Source organism: Sinocyclocheilus grahami, unplaced genomic scaffold (genome assembly GCF_001515645.1).
Source record: "Sinocyclocheilus grahami isolate Dianchi unplaced genomic scaffold, SAMN03320097.WGS_v1.1 scaffold131.1, whole genome shotgun sequence".
NCBI lineage: Eukaryota > Metazoa > Chordata > Actinopteri > Cypriniformes > Cyprinidae > Sinocyclocheilus > Sinocyclocheilus grahami.
The window spans coordinates 1,422,235-1,435,816 of NW_015505310.1; the positions used below are offsets into that span (position 1 = coordinate 1,422,235).

Here is a 13,582-nt window from a genome sequence, read left to right on the forward strand (position 1 = left end):
AAGTTTCTCATTATTATGACTTACAGAATTATTTTTTTATTCAGTGGCGGAAACGGGCTTCCATAAAAAAAAAAGTGATATTCTAGTTGAATTTTTTACTAGTTAGCTACTTTTTCTGCACTAATTACTCATACACTTGCCAAATTCCTAGCACTAAAAAAGTGAATTATAGCATTATGTTCGCCCTCACTTTAAAAGGTGTTACTTGCAATTAATGTTTTATTTATCATCTAAAAGATTAAAGTAAGTTGTTTCCTTCTGCAGTATGTAGATTGTGCAAGACTGCACAGGTTTCAAGTTCTGTTTTTTTTGCAGCGTTATAACCGTTTCTGATTTAACTAAACCCAAAACTAGTCATACAACTTATTTGAAAAAGGTAACCTACTGCAATAACAATCCATTTAACAAAGCAGAACCTCTCATTGAATGCAAAATATCATATTTATATTTAAGAAAAAAATCAAGTAAGCATAGCAACATTATTCTCATCAAATCAAAACACACAAAGAGAACCAAAATGTAAATAGAATTGTAGACAGATCATGAATGTCCATGAATGATGAATTAGCTGAAATGGAGTGAATAAAGTCTTATCTGAATTCCAAGTTCTCACAATGTCCAGAGTATCCTCCATCCAAATCCTCCAGCCAATTTGATATCTTAATCCCTTTTCATTTTGTACTCAAGCCTCAAAGGTCATGGAACAGCTGTACAAAGGTCATATTTGCCGGATGCATTGAAGAAAAGGCTATGTATGCTTCCAAAACCAAAAGAGAAGTAAGTTAGACACATTTCATACTCAATAAAACATCACTTACTTTCAGTTGAGCATTAAAACACAGGTTTCCCAACAAGGACTCAAGAAGCATATGGCAAGGCCATGCTTTAGCTTTTGCATGCCACATCCTCTCCTTCTACCATATGACTTGACTTATACAAAAATCATGTTGCCCTCTACTGCCTCCAGTGGTGAGGAAGATAAGTCCTATAACAGGCTTGTGACTGTTATATATCACCCCCCTCAGTGGATGACTGGACACTCCCATAGAAAGGCTTAAAATTTTGAACATGACAATTATCAAAAATATCAGGATTATCAAGAAAATAAATAGTATAATTTACAGGGCCCAAACACTTACACACTTTGGCAGGACCTTTCCATTTTGGAGACAGCTTAGCCATGAAACCATCCTCAGCTTTCGACAGAGGGTGGGTACGAACCCAGACGAGATCACCTTCTTTATAGTTAGCCTGTCCTCTTTTCAGGTTATAGTAGTGTCTCTGCTTAGCCTGAGCTCGTTGCACATTCTCTTTAACAAGCTGAGCTATGTATGGTCAGAGACCATAATCCTCCAGGTAACACACAAAAAGTCCTTCTACAACAATCAAATAAGCCATATTAAACAAACAGTCCAAATATTATAATTCAAACACTTCCAAAACCACAAGAGAAGTAAGTTAGACACATTTCATACTCAATATAACATCACTTACTTTCAGTTGAGCATTAAAACACAGGTTTCCCAACAAAGACTCAAGAAGCATATGGCAAGGCCATGCTTTAGCTTTTGCATGCCACATCCTCTCCTTCTACCATATGACTTGACTTATACAAAAATCATGTTGCCCTCTACTGCCCCCAGTGGTGAGGAAGATAAGTCCTATAACAGGCTTGTGACTGTTATATATCACCCCCCTCAGTGGATGACTTAACAGCTCTTGAATTTCATTATCAATGAACTGTTGTCTTGGTACCAACACTCTGTATGCTCTCTTCCTAAGAAGAGAGCATACAGAAATACAGAACACTCTGTATTTCATCTGTTGTGATGATTCGGTGTCTTACCATTTTGGAGTGACCAATTTCGTGAGTACAGACAGTTGGCCAATTTCTCATCAGACTTTCTAATTGATTTTTAAATTGATCAGTGGAGTCTGATTTCAGGACCATTTGGTTGATGGATTGTAAGGTTTCTACTGTCATTTGTGGTGTAGATAGTGCAAGATAGAATTGGAGTGAAGGTTTGGAAGATTCATGAGACCACAGCGGAAATCTCTGCACAATGCCATCATCCTTGGGAGAAAACCAATATTGTAAGTTCTTGAAATCTAATATTATTCCTGAAGTCCTCAAGAAATCCATTCCCAGGATGATTGGAACGGTCAGATCAGAGTCTCTCATTACATACAAGGTTAACTTAAACATCTTGCCTTGCAGTTCACACTCCCAATCAGATTTTCCTAAAGCTGTTTGACTTTGGCCGTTTGCTAGTAGAAAATTTTGTCCATTACTTGACTTCCATACCTCATGATTTTTCAGTTGCCTCCAGCAGGATTCCTGAATCAAAGAAAGTGTACTTCCTGTATCGATGACAGCTTGTAGGTACCTATTTCTCAGCAGGATAGGTAAGGTAATCATGTTCGGATCTTATATTGGAGTACTTTGGACTGATTGCATTACTCTTGTGTTAGCATGGGGAGGTTTAGGAACTGTTTCTCGGTTAAGTTGTGACTTCTTTCTTTGAGCCTCAGAGTTAACATTATTCCAATATCTTTTTGATTCCTCCAAATCTTTCTCAATTTGTGTTCCAATTCACCAACATTTCGTACTGTTCCTCTAAGTAGGCTGGCTAAATGTGGGTTACAATTTCTAAGAATGGACTGCAAAATCTCTTTTTCGGACATATCCTTTTTCCATTTTAAACAGAGGGCTCTGTAGTAAAAAGCAAAATCTTGTATGCTCTCTTGTGCACCTTGTTTCTAGCTGTTTCATCCTCATAGTCTTCATTCAAAAATGAATGTAAAAAGACTTTCTTAAATTGTTCCCAGGTCTGTATATTTCTCTTCTCAGCCACCCACCAATCTTTTGCAGTGTTCTTTAAACCAGAGGTAAGGGAAGCAAGTATTTCATAGTCAGACAAGGGTCGAATGGCTAGATATTCCTCACATCTCTCAATAAATGAAACGGGATCATCATCTTCACTGCTATTAAAGTTTGGGAACTCTATCTTCACAGGTGGAACTGCCGAAAGGCTTCCAGAACCAGACAACTGAGTGTGACTTGATTGAACTTGATAGGTTTGGTTATTGAATTGGGAAACTGAGGGCGACGGGATGGAGCTTTGGGTTGGACGAATTGGCGTTGACTTCAGAGGGATGAGACATTTGAACTTATTGTCAATCTGGGTGTCTCTTCGTTTTAAACAATCTACCATTGAGCGACCTAAGTCTTGGATACTAAGTTCAAGTTTTTGCTGAATTCTGGCACATTCCCTCTCCATTCGATAGGTTAGTCTGTCTTCCATTTTCTTACATCTACTCTCCACTGCTGTCTGAGAAAAACCTTCACTCACCTTTTTATTACATTCTTTTCCATCTTTGTGAGTCTCTCCTCTAGCTGTTCCAAACTGTCCATAACAGAAGATAAAGAGTTGAACTCTGGTCTTTCTTCCATTTTCGAGTGGTGGAGGTGGTGGAAAAGAAAGGTTATCAACAAACTCAACAACTCTTTCCTCTTCATCTTCAGAGTCGATATACAGTTCACTGAACGTACTGACGAGCTCTCTAATAGGTTCCCTCCTGGTGACAAATGGTTCAGTGGTAAAGTCAAGCTTGGGATCAGGTTCGCACTCACCCTCTGTTTCAATATGCCGATTCTGAGTTGCCATTTTCTATAAGGTTAAACAAACAATAAACACTAAATGCAATTGATTTCATGTCTGAAAACTGACATTTTCATGTCCGTGGAACACAGATATTGCATATGTGTCAGCCTTGCTTTTTATGTACCTGTTTATGTATTTAGTAGTTAATAGTTCCACTGTTAGAAGAGGGAGACCTGGGAAATTTCATTAAACATAATTAAATCATTAAACATCTGATTTCGGTTTATGAAGCCAGGAAGATTGTATTTGCATGTGTGTGTGCAGCTCCTAATGCACAGAAACAGCTGTGTGAAAGCAGTACAGCTGTTGCCATAATGAGTGACGCAGATCTCCGACAACTGGCCAGTTCTGTTTGGTACACAATGTGAGGATGAGGCATGTGGCTTATGAGATTTCAACTCAACTGTTGCTTATGTATAGGTTGGTTCTTACCCAACTAAAATTTGAAATTCATATTAAAGGGGTCATATGATGTTGCTAAAAAGAACATTGTTTTGTGTATTTGGTGTAATGAAATGTGTTTATGCGGTTTAAGGTTCAAAAACACATTATTTTCCACATACTGTACATTATTGTTTCTCCTCTATGCCCCGCCTTTCTGAAACGCGTTGATTTTTACAAAGCTCATCGTTCTGAAAAGCGAGGTGTGCTCTGATTGACCAGCTATCCAGTGTGTTGTGATTGGCCGAATACCTCAAGCGTGTGACGGAAATGTTACGCCCCTTACCATACTGTTGATGCCCTGTCCGGCCGGAGTGACGAGACAAAAACATTAAAACCCATTATCCACGAGGCATTTGTTGCATCCAGTGAGGACATAAGTACTGATTATAATGACTTATACTGTCTTTTTACGCGTTGCGCTTTATCACGCCACGCCGTGTAAACATAAAACAATGTCTGCATTTGTGATCGGAGAAATGACAAACAACAAGTGCTACTCTACACTGCTCAAAACTCACGTTTGAATCATCAGTGGCAAATCCTTTAAATATGAAAACGTACTTACAGGCTGTCAGCATTATTTGTCAGAATACCGGCATTGTAGTGTACTCTTCCAGGATCAGGAAACAGTCCTCCATAAAATGTGCTGCACACATCTGAATATTTGGGTTGAAGTGTTCTGGAACAGTGTTGTAAATACAACTTAACCACTGATTTCTAGTCGTGTCCTCTTTTGGAAGGCCAAACAAAGTATTTTCGCTTCCACAACGAAACACACAGCGTCTTCACAACATGGCGGCGGTGGTGGCAGCAACAATAAAGTTATGCCTTCTTTCTTTGCGTGAACATTTGGGCGGCGTTATGCAAATCTTCCCACATTGTGACGTAGACATGTGGAGGCGCGTTTAGGAGGGCGTGGACGAGTCTTAACTTTTATAAAGAATATCTCTTTGGGTTTGAGACTTTAGTCTTTGCAACTTTAGGGATCTTATCTATTCACAAACAGCTTGTAACACTCCAAAGAGAAAGGAAAACTTGAAATCGCATATGACCCCTTTAATTATTGTTTTTAAAGGGACAGTTTACCCAAAAATGAAAATTCTGTCATTAATTACTCACCCTCATGTCGTTCCAAGCCTGTACGATCTTCATTCATATTCAGAACACAAATTAAGATTTTTTGATGAAATCCGAGAGCTTTCTGAACCTGCATAGACAGCAACCCAACTGAAAGGTTTCCAGGCCCAGGAACGTAGTAAGGAAATCGGTAAAATAGTCCATGTGACGCAGTGGTTCGACCGTAATTTTACGAAGCTGTGAGAATTATTTTTGTGCACAAAGAAAACAAAAATGACTTAATTAAATTTTCGCTGAGTAATTGCTAGTAAATTTCACAGTAAATATCAAAGAAACGTTAAGTAGAACATTGGATTAAATGTGAAATTTTAAATAGAAAGACAAATATATTCTTATAAAACATACTCCAATAATCATTTTATTTTTATAATGCACACAAAGGGCTTATGAATAAAAAAAACGCACACTCAATTAAAAGTAATTAAATAGAAAAAATAAAATATATGGTGTATATTATTATATATTATAATTTTATGCATATATGTAGTTATGTAGTCAGTGTATTTGAATTTTATTTATTTCAGACATAACTATCAATCCTTAGACTGCTCCTTCATTTGTAACTGCACTTTGTTCTGGTGTTCTTGTTTATGCCCCGCCTCTTTCTGTGTCACTCTTCTGACTGTAATGCTATCTAAGAAAGGGTGTTTCCAACCTTGACGACTTTGAGTCACTTCTAGGCATTTTGCTGGGGAATACTATAAACTTTTGGTGGCTTGTGAAACCACAGAAGCCATGCGTGTGGTCATAATTTGTCAGAAATGGAGATTGCAAGAGGAAACGTGATCTGTCTTGTAGAGGATTCAGAGAAGTGCCGCATGCAAATGAGAAACCTGCTTTGTTGTGCAGAGGTAGACTTCCCCTGAGTTTATCATTACAGCTCACTTATGTCGTGAAGCTCGGTGCGGTGAGCTCAGACGTCACAGACGTTTTGCAGGAAAAGGATTTTTTTTTTCTCTGTAGGGTGAATTCCAAGGCATGAATTAGCGTTACTACAGCTGTAAAAGGGAAAGCAGAAGCTTATACTGCTTCTGTCTGCTTTACAGCTGCTTCAGTGTCTTCTACATGAGCACTTTGACCCCAGGTGACACCTACACAACAGTGTGACTTTTGGAATTTGCAAAGCTGCTGATGGTGTTTGAAGACGGAAGACTCTTGTGATTTACCTGTTATTTCTGCTGTGGATTTGTTTATGGAATTAGCGAGGACCTCAGTTAGACTGACATCTTTCTTCAGGTAAGAGCAAAGTACACCAAGGAAATCCTAGATGGAGAAGAGTTCTTGGCTTTCTAATGTTACAGTGTTCTGGCCTGCCATTCCCAGTTGTCTTAAGGTTTTCCGTACTGTTAGTTGACATAAGTTTTTCTGTTTGGTGCCTTTTTTGATGTCTTCATTACAGTGTGATTCAGTTCGTGTGAGTCAGTTTTTGTACTATTGTCGTTCTGGTGGAAAGTACACAACGACCTCAAACATTCCCTTAGTCCAAACCTTCTAGAGGTCGTATTTGAAAATATAGAATGACAAATGGCATCAGTTTCCAATCTGTGGTGTACACACCTAACTAATGACCTAGTAAACCATTTTGCTTGTGTAGTTGTAAGGAATGTGTGCTTTTTAAAACCCATTACACAGTTTAAAGAGCCTATAAAATGGCTTCACAAATATAGTTTTCTTTCCTATGTTGGCATAGCATATTTTTCATTGAATGAGGAAGGTGCTCATGTTTAGTCAGAGACAAGTAATAATTGGTTTTAGTGGTAGGGAGGTTTTCATTTATAGAACATTTTATTGGACAAATAATTAGACATGCCCACAGAGAGTGGAAGACGAGGTGTCAATATTTAGTTTTTCCTAAAAAAAATATATAAATTATAATAAATTTTGTGTAAAATATAAAAGTTTTAGGAGTACACTAGCGTATGATCTCAAAAGTAATATATAATATAGCATTATTATCTTTTATTATGTCATTGGCAATTCAACTGTAACCCCAATGTAGTTCTGTGTCATTTGCTGCGTTTGGTATCCTATAGCCACAAATATTAGGCAGAATCAAAATATTTTGAAGTCAAAATATTATATTTGAAGTCAGGCATTGCTTCTTAGCAACAGCATTTCTTGCTAAATGTCAGTCTGACATGTCTTGCAGGTCACACACCACTGTGCCTGGTGAAGAGCATCTGCCTTTGGCTGGTGCTGGTTGTTAATTTCAAACCCACAAAATATGTGAATGTTTTGTAAAAATTGTACATCTCGTCATTTTTTTGAATGTCCTGAACAGGAGGCGTTATATTACCAGCAAGTGTGTTCACAAGTTCTTAAAGTGTTAGTTCATTCAAAAATTGTAATTCTGTCATAACTTGCTCACCCTCATGTCTGTATTACTGACTTTTCTGTGGACCAAAAAAAAAAAAAGATATTGTGAGAAATGTCACTTTTTTTTTTTTTTTGTAACCACAACTGTTAGGTCATCAAAATTCTTCAAAATATCCTCGTTTGTGTTCTGTGGAAGAAAGAAAATTTTAAATTTGGGGTGAAATTTATTAGTTTTAAAAATAGTGCTTTTATGGGTGTTTTTAAAATCACAGACAAAAAAAAGGTATAAAAGGGAAAGTGAACAATTGCACAGTGCAGTCCAAACCAAGTATGAAAACCAGTGTGTTTGTATGCGGTATTGAGAACTTTGCCACATTCAAATATTGGACAGTACAAAGCTGTTACTGACCTGAGTTTTTTCATACATGAGAATGTCTGTGTGAGATATTTAGGCTCTCAGTCTGTCAGGCCATCTCAGCATCCTTGCTAACTAAGTTGAAACAGTTCTTTTTTATTTCTTAAAGCATCTTATTGAAGAAATGGTCTTAGTTGGTTTCACAGTTTATTGCATTGTTCAATATCTACCAATTTATAACGCCATTTATGTATCTTAGGTTTACATAAGAATGTGTTTTCATTATTGTATTAGGTGTTAGAATCAGTTGAATCAAAATAACAAAAAAAGATCTAGAAGAACACATGATGATTATTTCAAATATTTGTACATTTTTAGAGACTAAACCCTGAAACTATCATGTTGTTCGACAAATCATATATTATATAAAAATAGGAAGCACTTTTTATAACAAGAAATTTGTAATATCCTGTCTTTAGTTTACTAAAATCAAGACTTTAATTTAAGACGTTTTCTGAATTAATTTTTACAATTAAACACGTTTCTTTCATTTTTCCAAAGGTGGCGACAGACAAGGTAGCAGGCAAGCTGAGTTCGACTCTTTCATGGGTGAAGAACTCAGTGTCGCTCACGGTGAGTCAGATGGCTAGTCAGGTGGCCACCCCCTCCTCGCTGCACACCACTGTGGCTTCATCCACGGCCTCGCTGTCCTCGCCATCCTCAGCCTCCCCGTCCCAGCTCAGCCCGGATGATGTGGAGCTGTTGGCCAAACTAGAGGAGCAGAACAGGTACGAGTGCTTCACCCAATGTCATCTGGAGGATTTGTTTCAATTCATTTTTAGTGTTTGCAACAGCACAACACTTGAACAATTATCCCATTCCCAGAAGTATTTTGGGAGCACGATTTGGTTACTTGAAGTGCATATTGGGTGTTATGTCCTTACTTTTACTGCTTAAAGGATGAATCTTTGATTTGATTTAAGGTCATTTTAGATGAACGGAACAACTTTCTTTATTGCATTATTGGTTTAAGCATTCTTTAATGCTGAAAAGCAGGAAGTTATAAACGTCTCCAGACTTTTTTTTATTATTATTTTTTTTTATAAAGGAAATGCTTTTGTTTTTTGTGCACTTGTTTGGCCTTCAGACTTGCAGACTTTCGTTTGAAAGTTTGTTCATCCTTGTGTTAAGGAGCTCTAGTCTTGTCCATCTTCTCTTCTGGTGTGGTCCAAATTTAGCCTGCTCTCTTGTACAAACAGATTTGTACAAGATCTTGAGATTGATATGTCAAGAGGACTGACATGATGTTAACACAGTGAAGCCTTTGCTGGGGTGAGGTGGCTGTGTTTTGTTCTCAGACAGACTTTTCCAAATATAGAACCTGGGGGAGATGAGGGTCTGTGGAACTGTCTGTCTCCCTGTTTCAGTTCTCCTGTAATCCACAACCTTCTCACTTGTTGACATGATAGCAAGTGTGAGAATTGCTTGCATATAGTTAAAGGAAATGTCATGAACATGGTTGGTGAATTTGCTCTAAATTTTTCATGTGGGTGACACTGGTTTGAAATTTGAATCCTGCTAGTGATGGGTCCTGATCCTATTCCTCGTTTCACACTACTGTTCAAAAGTGTGGGGTTGGTTAATTTTGTTTTAACGTTTTTGAAAGAAGGCTCTTGCTCACTAAAGGTCTTTGCACACTGAGTCCAAAATTCTCGTCCGAAATTTTCGCATGTAAAAAAAATAAATGCGACCTCATGTTGTGTCAATCATGTTTACACACTGCCTCTGAAACTTTCGTCCGTCATAAAAAAATCAGACCAGGTTCGATTTTCTGCGTTTTTGCATCCGTAGTAGGGTTGTGCCGATAGACGATAGTATCGTGTATCGACGATAGACAGAGATATTGCCTGTGGCTGATGCCTTTGACGATAGCAAGACAATTATTATTATTATTATTATTATCAGGCTAGTAAAACTATCTAATTAATATTAGGGCTTATTTGTTGCATTATATTTCTTTTTCCGCGTTTTTACAGTATTGCGCGTTCTAACCAATCACACACGATTATGCTAAGCTTATGAATGCAATGGCCAATCAGATGCGTTCAGATGAGTCCTCACAGAAACAGCGGAGTTCTGTTGTTCAGCGCGCGCTGACTGAATTCTGACTCGCGAATTCTCTCCTCATAAACAACAAAGTGCAGATGTACGTGTGATGTACGTATAAAAGATTTATTCATCATACAGCGTATATTTACTGATTTTAACGGGAGTGTTTTTAAAGTGCATAAACTCGTGCTAGACTGAGCTTGTGATGATGTTCTTTGGTAATGTTCTTTGCTCGTTTTCTGTAGCTTCTTTTTGAATAACTGAGGAAATGTAAGCATTATAATAAGTAACTTACGATGTTTCTATTAATTTGTTATCATGTTAAATTAGGGCTGGACGATATGGCCAAAATTGATATCACGATATATTTCTTAATTTTGGTCGATATGATATAATTCTGATATCGATATGAACACTATTTATCTGAAATAGAAATCTTTTGTAAAATTATAAATGCCTTTATCATCACTTTTGATCAATTTTAAGCATCCTTGCTAAATAAAAGTATTAATTTCTATAATTTCTTTCCCCAAAAAATAAGAAAAATTATACTGAATGGAATAGTGTATAATGTTACAAAAGCTTTTTATTTCAGATAAATGCTGTTCTTTGGATCTTTCTATTCATCAAAGTATCTGAAAAAAAAATGTACTCAACTGTTTTAAATATTGATAATCAGCAAATCAGAATATTAGAATGATTTCTAGAAGGATCATGTGACACTGAAGACTGAAGTAATGATGCTGAAAATTTACCTATGTATGATCACAGGAATAAATTACATTTTAAAATCTATTCAAAATAGAAAGCAATTTTAATTAGTAAAAATATTTCAACATTTTACTGTTTTGCTGTACTTTGGATCAAATAAATGCAGCCTTGGTGAGCAGAAGAGAATTCTTAAAAAAAGAAAAAATCTTACTGTTCAAAAAAGTTTGACTATTAGTGTAGGCTGATTATTCTTATAGATTGAAACAAATGTGCTTCAGCCAGAAAAAAGGGTATGAAAAGTGCTCAGAGTCGCTGCAGAAAACAAAAACTGGAAATGTTGCTGGAGACGAGCTTATTTAAAATGAAAACTCATTTTGCCAGCAGGAGGTGCTTTTAGAGTGATAAAACTAGCAGTTTCCTCAGTAATGGCTGTAATCAAAGCAGCTCCGCTCATGAATGCTACTTTATCAGATCAAATGAAAATGCCATCGAAACTTATCTGAAGACAGTTGGTTCCCTTCAGAGATACATTCATATAAAACACCCGCGTCGTGTTATGATTTTGAAACGTGCAGTGCTCTTGTTTATTCAACGAAGTCAAACGGCACAAATAAATCAATGTATGGGAAACTGGTAATGTATATCGAAATATCAGAAATGTGTTTAAAAATCATATCACCGTTCTTGAAAAAAATTATATCTTAATTATATTGTCCTGCCCTATGTTAAATACAAATTCAGTCATATTAAAAACATTAGGTTGCTTTTAGCCTTACGCTGGAGTTGGTTCACTTTCTCAAGTAAATAGTTACATAAATTAGCACGATAATATCGTGTATCGGCGATCTCACAGGCTGACGATAGGACAATATGAAAATTTAGCATATCGCCCAACACTAATCCGTAGCAAGCATTTTGATAGGAAAGTATGATGAATATGAAAAAACACACAAACGAAAATTTAGGACTCAGTGTGCAAGGACCTTAAGCCTGCATTTACATATAGTAAAACAGTAATATTATGAAATATTATTACAATTTAAAGTAACTTTACTATTTTAAGATAATTTAAAATGTAATTTATTCCTGTGGTGGTAAAGCTGAATTTTCCACAGTGAGTGACACATTCTTATTATTACGAGTTTTTAACTGCTTAATATTTTTTTTTGTTTGGAAATTAAAGGAGACATATTATGCCCCTTTTAACAATATGTAATATAAGTCTCTGGTGTCCCCAGAATGTGTCTGTGAAGTTTCAGCTCAAAATACCCCACAGATCATTTATTATATAATTTTGAAAATGCCTATTTTGAGTGGAAGCAGAAACACGCTGTCATGTGACACTGAAGACTGAAGTAATGATGCTGAAAATTTACCTATGTATGATCACAGGAATAAATTACATTTTAAAATCTATTCAAATAGAAAGTAATTTTAAATAGTAAAAATATTTCAACATTTTACTGTTTTCGCTGTACTTTGGATCAAATAAATGCAGCCTTGGTGAGCAGAAGAGAATTCTTAAAAAAAGAAAAAATCTTACTGTTCAAAAAAGTTTGACTATTAGTGTAGGCTGATTATTCTTATAGATTGAAACAAATGTGCTTCAGCCAGAAAAAAGGGTATGAAAAGTGCTCAGAGTCGCTGCAGAAAACAAAAACTGGAAATGTTGCTGGAGACGAGCTTATTTAAAATGAAAACTCATTTTGCCAGCAGGAGGTGCTTTTAGAGTGATAAAACTAGCAGTTTCCTCAGTAATGGCTGTAATCAAAGCAGCTCCGCTCATGAATGCTACTTTATCAGATCAAATGAAAATGCCATCGAAACTTATCTGAAGACAGTTGGTTCCCTTCAGAGATACATTCATATAAAACACCCGCGTCGTGTTATGATTTTGAAACGTGCAGTGCTCTTGTTTATTCAACGAAGTCAAACGGCACAAATAAATCAATGTATGGGAAACTGGTAATGTATATCGAAATATCAGAAATGTGTTTAAAAATCATATCACCGTTCTTGAAAAAAATTATATCTTAATTATATTGTCCTGCCCTATGTTAAATACAAATTCAGTCATATTAAAAACATTAGGTTGCTTTTAGCCTTACGCTGGAGTTGGTTCACTTTCTCAAGTAAATAGTTACATAAATTAGCACGATAATATCGTGTATCGGCGATCTCACAGGCTGACGATAGGACAATATGAAAATTTAGCATATCGCCCAACACTAATCCGTAGCAAGCATTTTGATAGGAAAGTATGATGAATATGAAAAAACACACAAACGAAAATTTAGGACTCAGTGTGCAAGGACCTTAAGCCTGCATTTACATATAGTAAAACAGTAATATTATGAAATATTATTACAATTTAAAGTAACTTTACTATTTTAAGATAATTTAAAATGTAATTTATTCCTGTGGTGGTAAAGCTGAATTTTCCACAGTGAGTGACACATTCTTATTATTACGAGTTTTTAACTGCTTAATATTTTTTTTTGTTTGGAAATTAAAGGAGACATATTATGCCCCTTTTAACAATATGTAATATAAGTCTCTGGTGTCCCCAGAATGTGTCTGTGAAGTTTCAGCTCAAAATACCCCACAGATCATTTATTATATAATTTTGAAAATGCCTATTTTGAGTGGAAGCAGAAACACGCTGTCTCTTTAAATGCAAATGAGCTGCTGCTCCCCGCCCCCTTTTCCAGAATAGAGCTGGGGCACTGATCTAAACGCCCTGGCAAAAACCACAACATTCTTCCTCATCCTTAAAGACACAGAACATTTTCTGTGGATATGTGCCAAACACACACACGCGCACACACACACACACACACACACA

The 13,582-nt window shown here is 36.3% G+C and overlaps 1 protein-coding gene across 4 annotated transcripts in view; it reads left to right on the top strand.

Moving 5' to 3' along the window:
* Nucleotides 1-13,582, top strand: part of evi5b (ecotropic viral integration site 5b) — a 54,281-nt gene that overhangs the window by 7,528 nt on the left and 33,171 nt on the right. For all 4 annotated transcript variants that reach the window (XM_016279523.1, XM_016279527.1, XM_016279524.1 and 1 more), the window contains exon 2: nt 8,479-8,705. In XM_016279523.1, the coding sequence (XP_016135009.1) occupies nt 8,479-8,705 (227 nt within the window). The remainder of the gene's footprint in view (nt 1-8,478; nt 8,706-13,582) is intronic.